At 37.0% G+C, this 20,081-nt stretch overlaps 1 protein-coding gene across 14 annotated transcripts in view; it reads right to left on the bottom strand.

The window, feature by feature from the left end:
- EXOC6 (exocyst complex component 6) overlaps window positions 1–20,081 on the bottom strand; it is a 208,527-nt gene that overhangs the window by 38,878 nt on the left and 149,568 nt on the right. For 12 of the 14 annotated variants that reach the window (XM_082339429.1, XM_082339433.1, XM_082339436.1 and 9 more), the window contains one exon: window positions 14,629–14,770. The exons of the other annotated variants lie outside the window; for them this stretch is intronic. In XM_082339429.1, the coding sequence (XP_082195555.1) occupies window positions 14,629–14,770 (142 nt within the window). The remainder of the gene's footprint in view (window positions 1–14,628; window positions 14,771–20,081) is intronic. 14 annotated transcript variants of the gene reach the window in all.

The following is a 20,081-nucleotide window of genomic DNA, read 5'->3' as shown; positions in this document are numbered from 1 at the left end:
TCTGAAGGCTCAGTTTAAAACTCACCGAGTTCTTCATTTTATAGGGCAGAAAAATTAAAATTGAAGTGACTTGCCCAGGATCACATAGCTAATTTAGATTTCCTGACATTCAATTCATTGATCCAGAATCTGATTAAGTATTAAGCCTCTCACCTTTTATGCCATCTCTTCTAAGAACCGAACCAATATGGAAGTGAAATTCACTAGTTTATAGCTCTCAGGTCTTTTCTCAAATATTTTTTAGGGATAGGAGGCTTCCTATTCTTTCCTTTACTTCTTTAAAACTCAAATGCAGTCAATCCTGTTGGTTTTATCCTATACAATATCTTCAGTCTGAATCTGTCTCTACCTCAGTTCAAGCTATCATCATTTCTTGCTTGCATTACTAAAATACATTCCTATCTGGTCTCTCTGCTTCTTGTGTGCCACCTTTCCATCTACTTCTCCCAGTAAGATGTAAATGTGATTTGTGCCACTTCACAGTTTAACACCTTTCAATGGTTCCCCATCACCTTAACAATAAAGCAGGACAAGTAAGATCCTTTATAACCTGGCCTTTGCCTATCTCTGTAGCCTCATCTCTTACCACCTTCCTAGGGGCACCTTAAACTCCTTCCATTCCAAACCATCTGCACTTCCTTGTATATGCCACAGTCTCTTACCGAGTACCTTTGATCCTTCTGCCTGGAGGATCCTTCCTCTTCTTTTCCATTGGGTAACTCTTACTTATCCTTCCATTCAATCTACATCTTCCGTGGAAGACTTCCATTACCCTGCAGGCTGGGTTAGGTCCCTCCTCTGTGATCTCCCTGCAACTTCTGTACACAGCCTAACTATACTACCCATTTTGCTATCTTATAATTGTTTATCTGTCTGGGTTTTCCCACCAGACCATGAACTCCCTGAGGGTAGGAAATATACTTACATTTTTATATCCCGATCACCTAGTATAATGCCTGATACATAATGAGTAGGCAATAAAAGTTTCTTAAGTGAATGAAGGAAAACTGAACAAATGAACAAATAAATTCTAAAAGGATGCCATCCAATCCTGGTAATTGATACGTTCTCTAGCTTATTGATTAGATCTAGAATGATGTTGTCCAACAGAACTTTCTCCAGTAATAGAAATGTTCTATATCTGAGCTGAACTGAATTTTTAGTTTTATTTAATTTTAATTGAATAGTCACATACGACTACTAGACAGTGTAAATCTAGAACACTGTGTGCATATTTAGTGTATTTATTTCAAAATAATTGAGTGTGGGTAAGAATACTCCAAATGTTTCCTTCAGCCGAAACTAAACTGTGAGTTCTTCCACTAAACATGAAGCTCACAGGAAATAGAGATTTTTTTTTTTAACCTTTACATACTCTGTGCCTGGTGTACAAGAGATATTCAGTAAATGTGTCGAATGAATAAATAATAATACAAATAATTCATTTATACTAATATGGTCCCAATAATTCTAGAGGTAGATTTCAATCTCTGAACTTTTTAAAGAATTGATGACTGATTTTTGGAATAGCTTTAAGTTTCTCTTCAGATTCCTTCTTGGCTCAAGCAGATTCTCAATTTTATATGATTTGTCATATTTTGGGGTTTCTTTGTTCTCCTCCCTTGGGCCAACTTTTTATTATTTTTATTTAATAATACCTACTTCCTAATATGATATCTTTGTCATTTAGTCATGCCATTAAGGGTATTTTTTAAAAACACACATTGATCTTGGTCTTTCAATAAGATATTTTAAAATAGTTTCCAGGGCTTCCCTGGTGGCGCAGTGGTTAAGAGTCTGCCTGCCAGTGCAGGGGACACAGGTTCGAGCCCTGGTCTGGGAAGATCCCACGTGCTGCAGAGCAGCTGGGCCCATGTGCCACAACTACTGAGCCTGTGCTCTAGAGCCCGCAAGCCACAACTACTGAGCCCATGTGCTGCAACTACTGAAGCCTGTGCCCCTAGAGCCCATGCTCCACAACAAGAGAAGCCACCACAATGAGAGGCCTGCGCACCGGAACGAAGAGTAGCCCCCCACTCGCTGCAACTAAAAAGAAAGCCCGTGTGCAGCAACGAAGACCCAGCACAGCCAAAAATAAATAAATTTATTTAAAAAATGGTGTTAAAAATAAATAAATTTAAAAAAATTAAAATAGTTTCCAGGCTTTCAAAAGTTTTTTTTTTTCTAAAGAAAGTCAAAATCTTTGGGTTTTTTTCTCTTAGTGCCTCCTATTTGACCAGTTTTTTTTTTTCATAAATTTATTTTATTTTTGTCTGGATTGTACCTTCGTTGCTGTGCGTGGGCTTTCTCTAGTTGCAGTGAGCGGGGGCTACTCTTTGTTGTGGTGCACGGGCTTCTCATTGTGGTGGCTTCTCTTGTGGAGCACGGGCTCTAGGCAGGCAAGCTTCAGTAGTTGTGGCACAGGGACTCTAGAGCGCAGGCTCAGTAGTTGTGGCGCACGGGCTTAGTTGCTCCGCGGCATGTGGGATCTTCCTGGACCAGGGCTCAAACCCCTGTCCCCTGCATTGGCAGGCGGATTCTTAACCACTGAGCCACCAGGGAAGCCCTGACCATTTCTTTTTTAAAATAAAATAGCTTCATGATATATTCATTTCCTCTTATTTTTTGCTAGAATATGGAACTTAATAATAATGATTCCAAGTTTAAAAATACTCTAAAGTAACATTAGAGGGACTTCCCTGGTGGCACAGTGGTCAAGAATCCACCTGCCAATGCAGGGGACATGGGTTCGAGCTCTGGTCCAGGAAGATCCCACATGCTGCGGAACAACTAGGGCTTTGCGCCACAACTACTGAGCCTGTGCTCAAGAGCTCACGAGCCACACCTACTGAGCCCACGTGGTGCAACTACTGAAGCCCGCACACCTAGAGCCCGTGCTGCGCGACGAGAAGCCACCACAATAAGAAGCCTGTGAACCGCAGCGAAGAGTAGCCCCCGCTCACTGCAACTAGAGGAAGCCCACGTGCAGCAACAAAGACCCAACACAGCCCAAAATTTAATTAATTAATTAATTAAAATTTAAAAAATTAAAAAATTAAAAATAAATAAAATAACATTAGAGAGGGAGGTAGAGAGGAAGGCGTCACCTTATTGGGAAGGTAAAATTTTGCTGTATCAGTCTAACTGAGAAGAAGATAAGATTGAATTAATTTAGATAAAACTGAAAGTAAAAATTAATACATACTGTAGAAGCTGTGATTATAATGACAAAAAAAAACCCTTCCAAATTGGCAATCTATGAAGTTTTAAGAGAACAGAGTATCTATAGGCAAAAACATGAATTATTTGTAAATCTAACAAAACCTTAAGCAGGAAAATATGCCCTTCCTGCCCTCAGGATCTATGCACAGATGTACAGGATTTGTATGGGGGGAACAAAGATGGCTAAGAAGTCAGGCTATAAGTATTTATCCTGGCATGAAAATATAAACCTCTGAAATTAAATGCAGAGGGAATAAGTCCTTGAACAATCTTGTCCTAGGCAGACAGTTATTTTTACTGTAAGGTGGATTATTTGGAAAACATTTACACAGGGTAGGAAGAATTGGGAAGGGGAAGAAAAAGTGCCCATGTAATCAGAAGAGTAAATAGATCAAAAGATTGAAAAAGAGGGTGAGGAGGCTAGGCTAAATAAACACTCAAGACTGCCTGTGGATGACAAGGCAAGGACATATAAAATGGAATAATTTCATAACTAAATAAATGACTGTAAATAAAAACAGTCTGCATATAGAAAAGATTTCTCATAATTCCATTTCTTACTAGATCTGAAGATTTAAATTGGCTAGTTAGAACCCAAATTTTGGCTCAGCAACGTATTCCATGTGGACCAGATGTGTCATTAGAAGCGATGACGAAGAGCACCATCTAGTGGTTTTTCTGGTGGTGAAGAACTCATGCCTGGGAGTCAGGGGCCTTGTTAGAATTCTTGACTGTTAAATTCTGTTACATGTGGTTGGTAGCAGTGGAATGCAAGCCTCTAGAACCAATTGCCCCTCTACATTCATCACCCCATTCTTTTTTTTTTTTTTTTAAACATCTTTATTGAAGTATAATTGCCTTACAATGGTGTGTTAGCTTCTGCTTTATTACAAAGTGAATCAGTTATACATATACAATATGTTCCCATTTCTCTTCCCTCTTGCATCTCCCTCCCTCCCACCCTCCCCATCCCACCCCTCCAGGTGGTCACAAAGCACCAAGCTGATCTCCCTGTGCTATGCTTCCCACTAGCTATCTATTTTACATTTGGTAGTGTATATATGTCCATGCCACTCTCTTACCCTGTCACATCTCACCCCACCCCCTCCCCATATCCTCAAGTCCATTCTCTAGTAGGTCTGTGTCTTTATTCCCGTCTTGCCACTAGGTTCTTCATGGCCTTTTTTTTTTTTCCTTAGATTCCGTATATATGTGTTAGCATACTGTATTTGTTTTTCTCTTTCTGACTTACTTCACTCTGTATGACAGACTCTAACTCCATCCACCTCATTACAAATACCTCCATTTCATTTCTTTTTATGGCTGAGTAATATTCCATTGTATATATGTGCCACATCTTCTTTATCCATTCATCTGTCGATGGACATTTAGGTTGCTTCCATGTCCTGGCTATTGTAAATAGAGCTGCAATGAACATTGTGGTACATGAGACACTTTTTGACCTATGGTTTTCTCAGGGTATATGCCCAGTAGTGGGATTGCTGGGTCATATGGTAGTTCTATTTTTAGTTTTTTAAGGAACCTCCATACTGTTCTCCATAGTGGCTGTATCAATTTACATTCCCACCAACAGTGCAAGAGTGTTCCCTTTCCTCCACACCCTCTCCAGCATTTATTGTTTCTAGATTTTTTGATGATGGCCATTCTGACCGGTGTGAGATGATATCTCATTGTAGTTTTGATTTGCATTTCTCTAATGATTAATGATGTTGAGCATTCTTTCATGTGTCTGTAGGCCATCTGTATATCTTCTTTGGAGAAATGTCTATTTAGGCCTTCTGCCCATTTTTGGATTGGGTTGTTCGTTTTTTTGTTATTGAGCTGCATGAGCTGCTTGTAAATCTTGGAGATTAATCCTTTGTCAGTTGCTTCATTTGCAAATATTTTCTCCCATTCTGATGGTTGTCTTTTGGTCTTGTTTATGGTTTCCTTTGCTGTGCAAAAGCTTTTAAGTTTCATTAGGTCCCATTTGTTTATTTGTGTTCTTATTTCCATTTCTCTGGGAGCTGGGTCAAAAAGAATCTTGCTGTGATGTATGTCATAGAGTGTTCTGCCTATGTTTTCCTCTAAGAGTTTGATAGTGTCTGCCCTTACACTTAGGTCTTTAATCCATTTTGAGTTTATTTTTGTGCATGTATCACCCCATTCTTAAATAAGGTAGTATCTATCCCTCTCCCTTTCTTGGAAAAGGAGCAAAGCAGCCTAAATTTGATACCCTAAATGCCATTAAAACAAGGAACAAATTCAAGTAGGCAAATAATAAAAGAGCATCCAGCTTACATAAAAAAAAAAAAAAGACAAATATCCTCTCATACCATCGACATGATTTTGCCTGAACCCTTTTATTTTGGGGTACGGACCTTTTTCAAGGCTAGAATTAGAGGCCCTGGGGTCATAGCCATATATATACAAAAAAATCTATAGAGACTTTATTTCTCTTTTTTTTTTTTTTTGAGGTGGGCTAAGCCTTTATCCAATTGCAAAAAGACCAAGGCCTTCAAACCTAGAGATTCACCTATTTCTCAATAAATCATCATTGAAAAAGGTACCAGTGCTCTTCAACCTGGAGCTTTTCTAGTGCTTATGAACTTAGGATGTTAGACTCTTAGGAGTTGATAACCTCAACTAGGTATTTGTGTAGAATATATGAAAAAGTACATTCTAGACCTATTCTGGGTACCTCAAATCCTTCTGATTGCCTTCTGCTTTGGAAATGTTATTTTGTTAGGGATGTGAAGGATTTCTGAGATAGGAACTTCTTATAGGAACTTAAGAAGACACTTTTATTTTTTCCTCTATACTGTTGCATTTGTAAGATGCCTTCTGTTGTGACCCAATATATAAGAGGTGTTTAATAAAACAAAAGCACATACATCAGCTTAGATTTAGAACATCAGCTTCATGCCAAGCTTGGCAAATGCTCCTCCAAGAAGTGATTTCTCTTGAACTTACACAAAATCTGTAACAGGATTAAAGGTTCAATGTAGCTTTCGGGGGTGGGGGGCTACATTTGCAATTCCGAATGGAATGCCTTCCTGACTTCTCCAACCACACAGTTATAGTAGTATTATTGGTTACTGTCAAGTTAACCAAAAATGTCTACTTCATTCATGCATAAGCCCTACCTAATATTCTCAATCAATACAACTTTTTATCTAAATTAGGTCTGCTTCTTATACTCTGTCACAGTACCATCTACTTTTCTAGAATTTAACAACTTATAATCATATTTATTAGTGCAGTCATATAATGAATGCCTCCCCACTGGGCCTAAACCCCAAGAGGGTTAGGGCCTAAACCCCAAGAGGGTTAGGGCCTTTTCTGTTTTGTTTACCACTGTATCCCCTAAATGCCAAGTACTTGGTAGATATGAAGGAATTAATTAATGCATGACTCTAAAGTACCATACTCTTCTTCGCCTTAAATTTTACTACTTCTGGGACTTCCCTGGTGGCGCAGTGGTTAAGAATCCGCCTGCCAATGCAGGAGACACAGGTTCGATCCCTGGTCCAGGAAGATACCACATGATGCGGAGCAACTAAGCCCGTGCACCACAACTACTGAGCTGACATGCCACAACTACTGATGACCGTGCGCCTAGAGCCCGTGCTCCGTAACAAGAGAAGCCACCGCAATGAGAAGCCCACGCACCACAACGAAGAGTAGGCCCCGCTCACCGCAGCTAGAGAAAGCCCACGTGCAGCAATGAAGACCCAACGCAGCCAAAAATAAATAAAATAAATAAATTTATAAAAATAAAAATAAACATAGTCATCAAATACGTGAAGAGTTTTTATAAATGATCAGTTATATCTATATCAAGAAGTTGAATGGTCTTGAAGAAAATTACGGCAGCATCAATTGGCCTTAAACCATTTTTTTTAAAGAGGCAGCATTTTATTTATTTATTTATGTATGTATGTATGTACATATGGCTGCGCCACGAGGCATGCAGGAGCTTAGTTCCCCCTGACCAAGGATCGAACCCGTGCCCCCTGCAGGGGAAGTGTGGTGTCTTAACCACTGGACCTGCCAGGAAAGTTCCTGGCCTTAACTTTTTGATAACAAAGTTAGGAGAACTCTAGAAAAACAAATGTAGATTATAGAGACTCCCTGATTTGTTAATTTGTTCATTTATGCAACAAATACTCTATGAGCCTAGCATTCTGCATTGGGTGCTGACAATTATAAATTCTATGTTGAATTTAATTTAACTATCTATCCTAGATGATTAAATCTCTTCTCTTTCCTCGCTCCTCTTCACCTTCCTCTCCTTTTCTCTTTCTTTTTCTCCCTCTTCATACCACCCACCCCAACCATGGGATGCATTCTCGGGTCTCTTCTACTATGTGAGTCTCTGATTCTAACCACCTAAATCATATCAAATTTACTCATTCACTAATTTTATGTATTCCCTCCTCCTCCTTTCAAAATGTCTGAAATCCATCCTCTTCTCTTCATTCCCACTGCCCAAAGTCATGCTCTTTCTATCCTTCACAGGAAGAAGTTCAATAGTCTTCCTACTTGTAGTGCCTCTCTCATTTCAGTTCAATTTCCACATGACACAGAGTTAACTTTCTATAATATAGACTTCATCATGTCATGGTCCTGATTAAAAAGCTTCAATGGATCTCTATTGCTTATTAAATAAAGTCCAAGCATTCAGAAGTCTAACTTTTCTCAGCCATATCTTTCAATACTTTCAATCATGCATCTCGTAGTCTAGCTATACAAGACTGTATGAAGATTCCCTAAGCATTCTCTCATCACGGCACTTCTGCCTATGCCATTCCCTCTGCTCAGAATGCCCTTCCTTGCTTTTGATGAAACCTGACTCATCCTTTAAGACTCAAATTTCACTTCTATGATAGTCAATCTTTTCAACCCCATGGCATGTAGGATTAATTGCTCCTTCTCTACAAGTGATATATACTTCTATAAAGAATTTATGTTCTATTATAGTTATTTACATGTCTGTTTCCTCCCCATCTAGTATGTGAGATCTTTGAAACCTGATTCATCTTTGATTTCCCAGTAATAACAGGTAGTAGGTTCCCATTAAACATCTGAATAAATGAATCTTCCCTATAAATCAGTTGACTCTACATGGAAGAAATTCAGTTACAGACTGAAATTTGAGCTCAAGCCAATTTAACTCATAAGTATGTGTGTCGCAAGGAATACCAGGGAAAAAGGGCACACACTGTTTGAAAAACTGAGTACATAGATGGATCAGTGCCAATTCTTTCACTACCAGAAAAAAACAAAAACAAACAAAAACTAAAAGCACATGGCTGAATGATATGAGAAACTGAATTAGTCTTAACTTTCTACCTCCCCAACTTCAGCTGGTTGTCCTCTTTGTTTCTACCTGCAGACTGACATTTTAAGGCTTAGGAAATATATGCATAATGTTTTTACAAAGTAATGAGGGTGGAAAAATAATCAAACCAAATTATAAAATTTAATTCAGAATAAAGGCCATTCTTGATGCTTATATTTGATGTTAACCTCTTATTGCTTAAATTCTTTGACTTAAGCCTTTCTTGAGATACCCAAGATCTTTGGTCGTTTTACGGTATCTAGTTCCTGATCTCTGCTATCTAACTTCCTTGGACTCTGGATTTCTTACTAGTGTAAAACAGACTAGTAGGATTTTATGTTAATCCCACAAACCAGTCACAGACTTTTTTTTTTTTTTTTTGGCTGCGTTGGATCTTTGTTGCTGCATGGGGGCTTTCTCTAGTTGAGGCGAGCGGGGGCTACTCTTCGCTGCAGTGTGCGTGCTTCTCATTGCACTGGCCTCTCTTGTTGCAGAGTATGGGCTCTAGGTGTGCAGGCTTCAGTAGTTGCGGCACGTGGGCTCAGTAGTTGTGGCTCGCGGGATCTAGAGCACAGGCTCAGTAGTTGTGGCACACGGGCTTACTTGCTCCATGGCATGTGGGATCTTCCCGGACCAGGGCTCGAACCTGTGTCCCCTGCATTGGCAGGCGGATTCTTAAACCACTGTGCCACCAGGGAAGTCCCCGGTCACAGACTTTTAAGTAATAGTTTCTGAGCCTCTTGAAGGGAAAGTAATTACTATGAATCAATATGGGTTTATGAAGAATCAGAGTAGTAACATTTTCTTCTTTGAAAAAGTAATTAGACTGGTAGATGAGGAAAATTCAATGGCCATTATTATCCCTATATACCAGCAAGGCATCTGGCAAAGTTGCTCATAACTTTGAGCTATGATTTAGATTCTAAACTATGAGTTAGATTCAACTAGAGAATTAGCAACTGGCTGAAGAAATCTAAAGATACCCAAGATTTTGAATAATGGATCTAAGTCAATATGAACAGATAGACCCATGTAATGTTGTGGTTCTCAAACTTTACTGTGCATCAGTATCACCTGAAAGGCCTACTCAAAAAGAAAGTGCTACGTCCTGTGCCCAGAATTCACAATTCAGCAGGTGGGGTTCAAGAATTCACATTGCTGGGACTTCCCTGGTGGTACAGTGGTAAAGAATCCACCTTCCAGTGCAAGGGACACAGGTGTGATCCCTGGTCGGGGAACTAAGATCCCACACGCCACGGGGCAATTAAGCCCGCGTGCCACGACTACTGAACTCGAGCACATCAATGAGGGAGCCTGAGTGCCGCAAACTACAGAGCCCATGTGCTCTGGAGCCCACGTGCCACAACTAGAGAAGAGAAAACCGCATGCCACAACTAGAGAGAAGCCTGTGCGCCACAAATGAAAGATCCCGCATGCTGCAACTAAGACCCAATGCAGCTAAAAAAAATAAAGAAAATAAAGAAAATAAAATAAAAAAAGAATTCACACTGCTAACAAGTTCCCAGATGGTACTGTTGCTGCTCATCTGGGAACCGTGTTTTGAGAATCACTGATGTACTACATATCAGGATGCAGATATCAAGTTTTGTTCAACATTTTGCTAATGACCTTGTTAAATAAAAGCATGATTACAAATCTGCAGATGATATTAAATTTTGATATACAAAGATCTCAATAGGCTAGCTGTGGGACAAATCTTAAAATAAAATTTAATAGGGATAATCTTAAAATCCTAAAACAAAAACTAATCATACAAGTATAAGAAAAACAAAGCTTGACAATCACACACAAAAAAAGAGAAAGATAAAGACATTTTAGAACGCTACAGCTTCAATGATTGGAGAGTATACTCTGGTAACCAAAAAAGGTAATAACAGTTTGGATTTTACTAATAAAGTACAAAATATGGAACAATGCATTTGATAGTCCAACTACATATTATACTGGTTCTCCCACACCTGGGTATCTCTGTATTCAACTTTGGGTATCAGACATTAAACAGAAGGCAGTCAAACCAGTTTGTTCAAAGAAGAGCTTTGGACCTAAAATCATTATCACATGAGAACAGTAAGAGGAATTGTTTATCTCTGGCCTTCAGAAGATTCAGAAAGATATGAGAGCAGTTTTCATATAACTGGCTTGTGGATGAAGACTCGGTTTTCTCTGTATGACCCTAAGCAGAACTGCCACCTGCAGTTATCAGACTGCTTACTATACACAGGTGCCCAGCTGAGGAGAGGAGTGGGGAGGGAACAAGGGCTGAAATCTAGCTCACATTTCACTTGATAAGTCATGTGCCTTGGTGGGGGTGTCCAGCTGGAAAAAGGGTAAACTTTTTTCTAATTCATAGAAAGGGGACAACACTGGAGGACTTCTTCCCTTCAGTGGGAATATCTTTTCTAATTTGCACAAAGGCACAATATGGACTAGTGGTGACTCTAGCCCTAAGGCAGAACTAGGTCCATTAGGAGAAGTTTAGAGAAAACAACTGCAGCTCAATGTGAGAAACTGACAGAGTAATATATTAAATGCAAACTCATTTTCTGAAGAGTAGTTAATCTCCCAAATTAAATGTTCAAGGAATAGCTGGACAACTACTTGACAGGGTTATTTTAGAGTGTGTTTCAAGGTAGGAGTATGTTGAGTATGTACTACTAGGCGGGTGGTGAAACTCAATGATCGTTTAGTTCTTAGGATTCTACATCTTAACTATCTGCCTATTTTCTCCATATCCCAGTTGATTCCTAAGGCATCCAGGTTCCTTCTCTTCACAAATTTACCATACATTCTAGCCTTCCTCTTACCTAGCCAAATTCCTTTTCCTGTCTCCCTTTCTTCTCCTTTCCCTGCCCCAATATGTAGAAAGCATACACACGGCAGTAATACTGAAAATAAACCTTGTATTTTAAAAAATTGCTTTCTTCCAGATTAAAAAACAAACAAAACCACTATTTAAAATAGGGATGAAGGGAATTCCCTGGAGGTCCAGAGGTTAGGACTCCATGCTTCCTTTACAGGGGGCACAGGTTCGATCCCTGGTCAGGGAACTAAGACCCTGCAAGCTGCGTGGCGCGGCCAAAAAAAAAAGGGGATGAAAACTAAAATTCTCTGAACATATTATTAGAGAAAGCTAAGTTTCTTTTTATTTATTTATTTATTTGTTTGTTTATTTATTTATTTATGGCTGTGTTGGGTCTTCGTATCTGTGCGAGGGCTTTCTCTAGTTGTGGCGAGCGGGGGGCCACTCTTCATCGCAGTGCGCGGGCCTCTCACTGTCGCGGCCTCTCTCATTGCGGAGCACAGGCTCCAGACGCGCAGGCTCAGTAGTTGTGGCTCACAGGCCTAGTTGCTCTGCGGCATGTGGGATCTTCCCAGACCAGGGCTCGAACCCGTGTCCCCTGCATTGGCAGGCAGATTCTCAACCACTGCGCCACCAGGGAAGCCCCTAAGTTTCATTTTTAAGTGATTTATGTATCAATCACTAAAAGTCATGAGTTGGGGAGTAGACAATTCTTTTGCACCAGAAAGAGAGTGGAATAAACATGAAAAATGTAATGTCAGGGAATTCCCTGGTGGTCCAGTGGTTCGGACTCTGAGCTTCCAATGCCGGGGGCCCGGGTTTGATCCTTGGTTGGGGAACTGAGATCCCACAAGCCTCGTGGTGTGGCCAATGGGGAAAAAAAAAATGTAATGTTAATTTTTATTTGTTCAGTGAGTACTGAATGCGTGATACTGTATAAAGTAATGATTAAGTAATATTTGATAAAAATTAAGGAGCAGAGCCAACCACAGCCATAATCTTATAGGAAGCCGAGTTATTTTTTGTGGTTTGTCTTTGAGTCCTGGTTTCTTCCTTTCCATATCTATAGTACCAGAACCTTGGCCCCCATCAGGCTAGGGTTTATTCCTCTTGCACTTGACCCCAGACATCTTTAACTGAGTTATACATTGTACTTAGGTATAATCTCTTCCAAGAGATTAGTCTTTTAAGAAAACATCAACATTTTAAAAGGAGCCTTCAGTAACTCCACCCAAATAAGTAACTAAAGGGAGAAACTGTCCTATGATGTAACAGAGAGGCAAAGTTTTGTGTTTTATGTGCCTTTCTCTAAGTATAGTTAGGCTTACTCTTCACGGAGAGGTAAGAGGACAGAGAAAAGCTCTAGGTACCTGAAGCTGCCTAACCAAACAGTAATTTCCATTTTTTAACAAAAATATCTAATTGAGAAGACACAACCAAATGTCAATAAAGGGCTCAACCACCCTCAAGCAATATTTATGTAAAATGTTTACATAAACATTATCATACTGAAATTATCTCATAAGACAACTTTTTTTTTCCTTTTGGCATGTGGCACAGCTTGTGGGATCTTAGGTCCCTACCAGGGATCGAACCCAGGCCCTTGGAATGAAACTGCGGAATCCTAACCACTGGACTGCCAGGGAATTCCCTCGTAACATAGCTTTTAAAGAACTTTAAGAAATCAGTTTCAAATTATTCGTAGAATGAATTAACAATTACTTTGAGTTAGAAACATTTTAAAAAGTGCTTTTTGGTCAATATTTTTGTAAATACAAGATAAATATCATTTTGTAAATGATAGTTTTATTTTGAGAAAGAAATATATAAAGGTTTTCTAATTAGATAAAATTAGAAATGCTTTCTAGGAAAAGAAAATGAATCCTTCTCTTCCCTAGGGAAAAACTATCTTTCTTTTGCTTTGTAGATCAGTATTTCTCTTTTTTTGAAGTAAATAGGTGGGTTTTTTAAAACTTTGCATTTCTTTTTTTGTGTAATAAACAATTGATCTTGATCAAAGAGCCTATATGATTATTCTTTTTAATATTAATATGTTTTTCCTAGCAGAATGCCTTACATACAGAAGCAGACAAATATTTTTTACTTGTTGAAAAAAAAAATCTGTCACTCCTGCTTCAGGTGCAAGTCACCGACATTTAATTTTTTAACGTCTTTCACAGAGAATATATTATTGTAAAATCTGCCCAAATAAATATTTTATAATCCTTCTTGTGCCCCACTGATTTTCAATTTATCAACAGTGGTGCCTGACTAAACTGTCAACCAGGGATTTTCATCATTTAATCAGTGTACCCAGTCATTTGAAAGTAATGCAAAAAATTGTTCCATAAACTCATGTTCTGTATAAGGGTAACCTACATCTAGAAGTATATATAACAAGGGGAATAACTAAATAGCACATTCAATTTTGAAGGTGACTGGCTAATGTCAACATTAGATTATGGAATCTGCTAACTTGTCACCTAAAGAAAATAAAGTGAAAAACAATGGTAAAGGTAAAGACTTGAGAAATTCTTTGGGAAAGAGAATCAAAATTTCAGAATATAAAAGAAGCTTCACTTGGAATGCAGGGTCCTAAGATTATTCTTTAGCAGGTATCTGAAAAGTTATTTATGGGAAAGTAAGAATGACAAACTTGGAATAATTTCATTCACTGACTACAAACCTCAGGAGAGTCCTGGCAAGAAGACAAGAATGACCAAAAGAAGGGATAAAGGGAAAAAAAATGAATCATAAATGAATCACCTTTTTAATTATCCAGTCTGGATTGTCACTTCAGTGCCTCTCTAGAGCAGAGATCCCCAACCTTCTTGGCACCAGGGACCGGTTTCGTGGAAGACAACCTTAACATGGGCAGGGGGGTGGGGGGTGAGGGGGGGTGGATGGCTCAGGCGGTAATGGGAGCGATGGGGAGCGGCAGATGAAGCTTCGCTCGCTCGCCCGCCGCTCGCCTCCTGCTGTGCGGCCCGGTTCTGAACAGGCCGTGGACCAGTAGCGGGTCCGCGGCCCAGGGGTTGGGGACCCCCGCTCTAGAGGCCCTAAATGTGAAACTGAGATATTTTTCTCTTGTTGGAAAGAAGTTGCTTCTAAGGCTGCTGAAAGTTTAACTGAATCAGGCCTCTTCCCTCCTTTATGAACTATCCTACTATATACCATTTTTTCATATAATTTAAATATAGATTCTTAGAAATGCATCAGATTTAACCAATAAGGTACTTACATTCACACTGTATGACATCTAAGTTAAATTGCTGAACGGCTCCCATGCTTATCTGTTTTAACTCACTGTCCAGGAGCATCTGCATTAATGATGTTGACAGATGCTGGCAGGCTGACATGCAAGCAGTCTGGGCAACCTTCCCCTGTTATACAAATATCCAAACCAAAAAGTAAACAAACAAACATATAAATATATCATCGTGTATCACAAAATTTATATACATGGCATTTTTTTGTTGTTGTTTTTTGGTAGAATAGTAATTATTGGCCTTTCTCTTTCTGTATTCTGAGTGGCTGTCTTTTAGCATAGGAATTGAAAGTAATATTCTGTTGACTTGTCCTTCTCAGGATATAAATATCATTAAAGCTCTAACTGCATGCAGAAAAATTAAAGTACAAGTTTAAAACCCATTATTTATTATTTCAGATCTCTTGAAATGTCTCAAGTATTTTTAAAAATGCACATTAAAATATGACATTTGTGACATAAAGTAACTGTCACGTTGACAGAACATTTTATTCATATAATGCTCTTTAAGCTTTCCTTTATAGAATTAACCAAGCCAAGAATTAAAGAAGTTAATAGTGTAATTTATTAGAATTGAAACTATACCTATTATGCTTTATAATATATACTTTGATATGTATGTAATATATAAAATATACTTTATAAAATATATTTTGAGTCATTAAGTCCTTACTTCTAATAGGAATATTAGTTTGTAGCACAGCTTCAATTAGGAGGGAAAAAAAGAAGCTTGCATACCAATATGATTTCACAGTCATCTACAGATCTTCATTTAGTTTTAGAAATTAAGTTTTAAAATCATCTGATAATTTAGAAATATGTAGTTAAGTGAGCTATAAATACTTGTGGTTGTCTTTTAGTATATATATCATTATATTTTCTACTATAATAAGCTCCTAAAACTACATGAATTTTGACTGACAGCCTTGATTCAAGCTATATCTTCTTTAAAATGATAAAAAATAATTTTAAATGTTTAGCCTCTAGATTACAGGGATCACAATATAATATTGCCTTTAGTATAAACTGTTCTTCTAAGCAGGCTTTTTATTTCAACTAAAAGTTTAAAAGAAAATATTACAAAAACTATTTTAGGTAAAGTTTTCCAGTGTAATGCTGCTCCTAGTATGGCTATCTCCAAACCACAAGTATGTGATTTGGTGATGGATTGACTCCCATGATAGGATTCAAAGATCTAGGAACAGGGTTAGAAATAATGACATTTGGAAGATGTGCTGTGTTTTGCCTCATTCTCATTAACAAATATTTACCCAGTGATATTTGATAATTATATATTTTTTCCTACTTATCACAAAGGCCAATAAAGCTACAAAATCATGAAAATCTTCCAAACATAAATGCTATAATAGATGCAAAAATGTTTACATAGGGTTGATCTGTTAGAAAAGTAAGAACAAACATAAATATATTTTCAAGTTTACTAGAACAGCTGTTCATTAAATTACACATTTAAAGTCAGACTAGAAACAAGCAACTTTTATGAATCTTTTATGAGTCTTCAGCATTTAGACACTATGCGCAGTGGAAAAACTGTGCATCTGAAATGGAATGCCAATATCTAAATCAAAAACTTTAGAGATAAAAGCTGATGCAAACAATATATTTGACAGATACTGATGAACTGCCAAAAAGGAATGTAACGAACAATGCAAAACCCAGCATGCTTCAAGACCCCCCAAACCCAAGAGGAATTAGTCTAGGAGACATGCAGCTCCATTCCCCAAGCAGAATAATATCAATATGAATGAGGGGCAGGAGGGAGACAGAAAAAGAAGAAATCAATGGCATGTAATTTAATTACATTGTAATAGGCTTGAGAATAGTTAATGGAAATGTCATTTTGACCAAATGGAACAACTAGTGCATTTTAGTTTAATGTACTTCTCCATCAAATCAGCTCCATGTCCTACTTATGTTGCCACTATAATGTACTAACTGCACAAGCAGATTAATAAATTGCCAAAACAATTATTATTACATTCATTTCATAAACAACCACATTACATAATGTTAGTGGTATTATTTTAAGGTGATCTTTAAATTTTAACACAGGTTCAGATGCTACAAATGACCATGTAGCAATAGCACTGGAGCCAAAATGATGGTACTAGTACAAAAATTCAGGCTATTCCATAAATTTGGAGGATATAGGTAATGAAAACATATGTGTGTGTGCATGCACACACGCACACACACACACACGCATTTAGCTTTTTGTTTAAATAACATATGTAATAATAAAATCTTAATGTAAAATTTCCTTTGATTATGCATATTAAATACAGGCTTATTGTTCTCAAAGATAGAAGTTTAAAATATTTGTAAAATATTCAAATGAAAAATTCTTCCTTTTTTATAGCTCAAAATTAATATCAAAAGTTCAAATCCTTTAAATATTTAAAGTTATATTCTATAAGATTATACTTTTTTAAATGTCTACTTCCTGACTATAAAATGTGAACAAATATTCTTAAATTTTATCTATTACTTATTTTGAGACAGAAAATTTTAATGTTCCAGAAACTTGCACATCCCAAAAACATCTCTGGCAATTCATTTTTGATGCCTGTAGCCCTTGGTACACTTTTGTATAACCAAAACACCCCTTTCTGAACACTATTTTGCTATTATTGTTGATCCTTTTAATACTGTATCACTTTCTAGAACAAAAATAATCTAAGTACTTTTACAACTATCTTTAAAAACTAGCCTTTTTCATTAGAGATGCTCTGGTTTTTAACATTACAACAAACAAAGCCAAAATAATTAAGTGAAGTGACTGAGAAAACACAGCGCATTTAATATCAAGCACCTAGAAATTTCTGCTGTCCTCATCTGAAAAATTAATTGCAACTATTATTAACATTCTCCTCTTTTAACAACATAAATTTCAGTAAATAAGTAAAAACACCTGCCAAACTTTTAAACCTAACTACTTTTTTACCTTGATCTAACATTTTGCTGAAAAACAACTTGTAAAGAGAGAAAACCCTTGGACAAACTTCTTATATTTCAAAGGAACTTGTAAAAGAGAATCTGCTGACATATTAGATCCTTTTTGCATTACTCAAAAGCTTTTCTTCTAAGAACAATTGTGGTAAAGAGACATTTGGCTCCTAGGAAATTCCCAAAGGGTCAACCATATGCATCCTTCCATGGCACCTTCACAGTGCTGCTTTCTAGATCCATGTCTCAAAAGCAGCTTTCATCATTTACTTGTGTGTCAGTCAATATGATTTATGGACTGCATTCAACAAAGTCAAAGCATATAGAATGAGAAATATGACTACAATCTGCTAATTTGTTTTGTATTGAGCCACTTAAGAGTCAAAGACCTAATGTCAGACTGAGACCAGCAACACAATTAACCGGTCGGTGACAGATTCATCCATCCTCCCTGCCAGGCTGTGCCAATCAAAGACAGCATGAGGTGACATTTGGTGAAATCAGTAAGAAAACTCATTCTCTAAGTAACCTATGTGAGACCTTGATTGACACTTTTTGAATTTAGTTTGTGGAACACAGACACTCTTTACCCAATAGTCCCTCACTGCAAGCTGTGAAATAAGGCCTTTAATGCCAATCACAGGAACAATAAACCACAAACCACCAATCCTCAGTTTAAAAGGAATCAAGAAAACACATCTGTTTGTATGTCAAGCCAAATTTTCAAAATAATTTACTATTATAGATTAGGCTAAAGATACTCTGCTTCCTTTGAAACGTCGTAAAATGACATGGTAACAAAAATACAACACATTTTATTAGATTATAGCTCAAAACTGTTTTGGTTTCAAAGTAATGTTTTGATAGATCTACTCTCATATAATAGTAGGAGAAATGTAGAATACTTAAAAACTAATTTGACACATTTAAATTTTCATTTGAAGTTTTCATTTGTCTCACCATTCTCTTATTTCAAAGGCCTAATAAAGAAGGAAGGTTTGATTTCAATAGTACTTATTTGAAAGCATTTTTCAATGCTGCTTTCATTCTCTCAAATACATTTAACATAAAAATGTACTCTTGAAATCACAACCATTCTTTCTGGGTTGGTCTACTTTCCTTAATGATCCCCGGAGAATCCACTTTCCTTTATTTATACCCCCACAAAAGATCAACTTGGCACAAAAAGCTACTTTTTATTTAAGTTAAAAAAATATAGACTCAGAAATATTATGTGCTATATTTATTAATCTTTAAATTGATAACAGGTTTTGTTTTAAAAGGTTATGTAACTCTTGTCAGGAAAAACTGGAAAACAAATAAAATCATGGTCAATTTGAATATTAAATCTAACATTGATAAGCAAATTTATTAATTCTGATTCTATGTGGCTTTTTAAAGTTATTAACTTTTTAAAGTTAGTTAAATAAAAATAGTAAAATACTGCTATATTATTCAAACTTACTGCCTCTCAGTTTGCTTCATGAATTTCAGTTATGAGACTATGAAATAGCCTTTTCGGAGGGAAGACAAAAGACGAAAAGAAGTATTTTGATGAATTGGTCAGTCTCCTAAAGAGCTACAATTTTTAGCCTTTTAAAACACATAGTCCAAAAGAGTGAAGTCTTTCATCAAATATGGAGTAAACAATAAAATTAGAAATAAATTCTTAATTGAAAAATGATGCCTAGTTGAAAAGTAGACATTTTAATTTAAGAAATCTATTCTTCTTCTTGCTCTTTTACATAAGAATCACTAATTTAAATTTTACTATATGAAACTACATTTACTCAAATGTAAAGAATGTTATTAAATCAGGAAAAAAATACCTAAAACATGAAAATATCTCCAAGGTGATTTCACAAATGCACAAAGATTCCTTTACCTAGTAAGTTATGTTTTAATCTATTTTCTGGCTGAACACTCTATATAAAACTGAAATGTCTCCGATTCCCAATACTACAGAACAGATGAGTTATAAAGGTTTAAATATCAAGATGAATTCCTTTAGTGAGTTTTAATAATAACTTTAACACTATCTTGAAGACACAGTTTTGAGATTATGCCCCCAAAATTCATAGGTCTATCAAAATATACTTATTCTAACACCCCTAACGTTCTCTAAAATACCTCCTTTACACTTCTCTATTCCTCTCATACTCTCTCTGTCCTCATCTAAGTAGCTCTAGACCCCACAGAATTGGTTATCACATCAGTTAACCACAATTCCCAAAGTCAATTATGAATTCCCTTTTTCCCCTTTTAGGCTTTTCTCCTCTAAACAATTCTCAATCATAAGGATACAACACATAACATAAAGGCTTGCTCTCGGGACACACACACACACACACACACACGGATGAAATAAAATAGAAGTATCGCAAGGTTGGAAAAAAAATTCCCCAAACTTGGAAAACTTCAGGACACTTGTAATATATGGCACATTTCTATTTCATGCC

The sequence above is a fragment of the Balaenoptera borealis genome (assembly GCF_965194805.1).
Source record: "Balaenoptera borealis genome assembly, chromosome: 10".
Lineage (NCBI taxonomy): Eukaryota > Metazoa > Chordata > Mammalia > Artiodactyla > Balaenopteridae > Balaenoptera > Balaenoptera borealis.
Note: the sequence above shows the minus strand (reverse complement) of the source record. Positions and strands in the feature narration are given on the sequence as shown.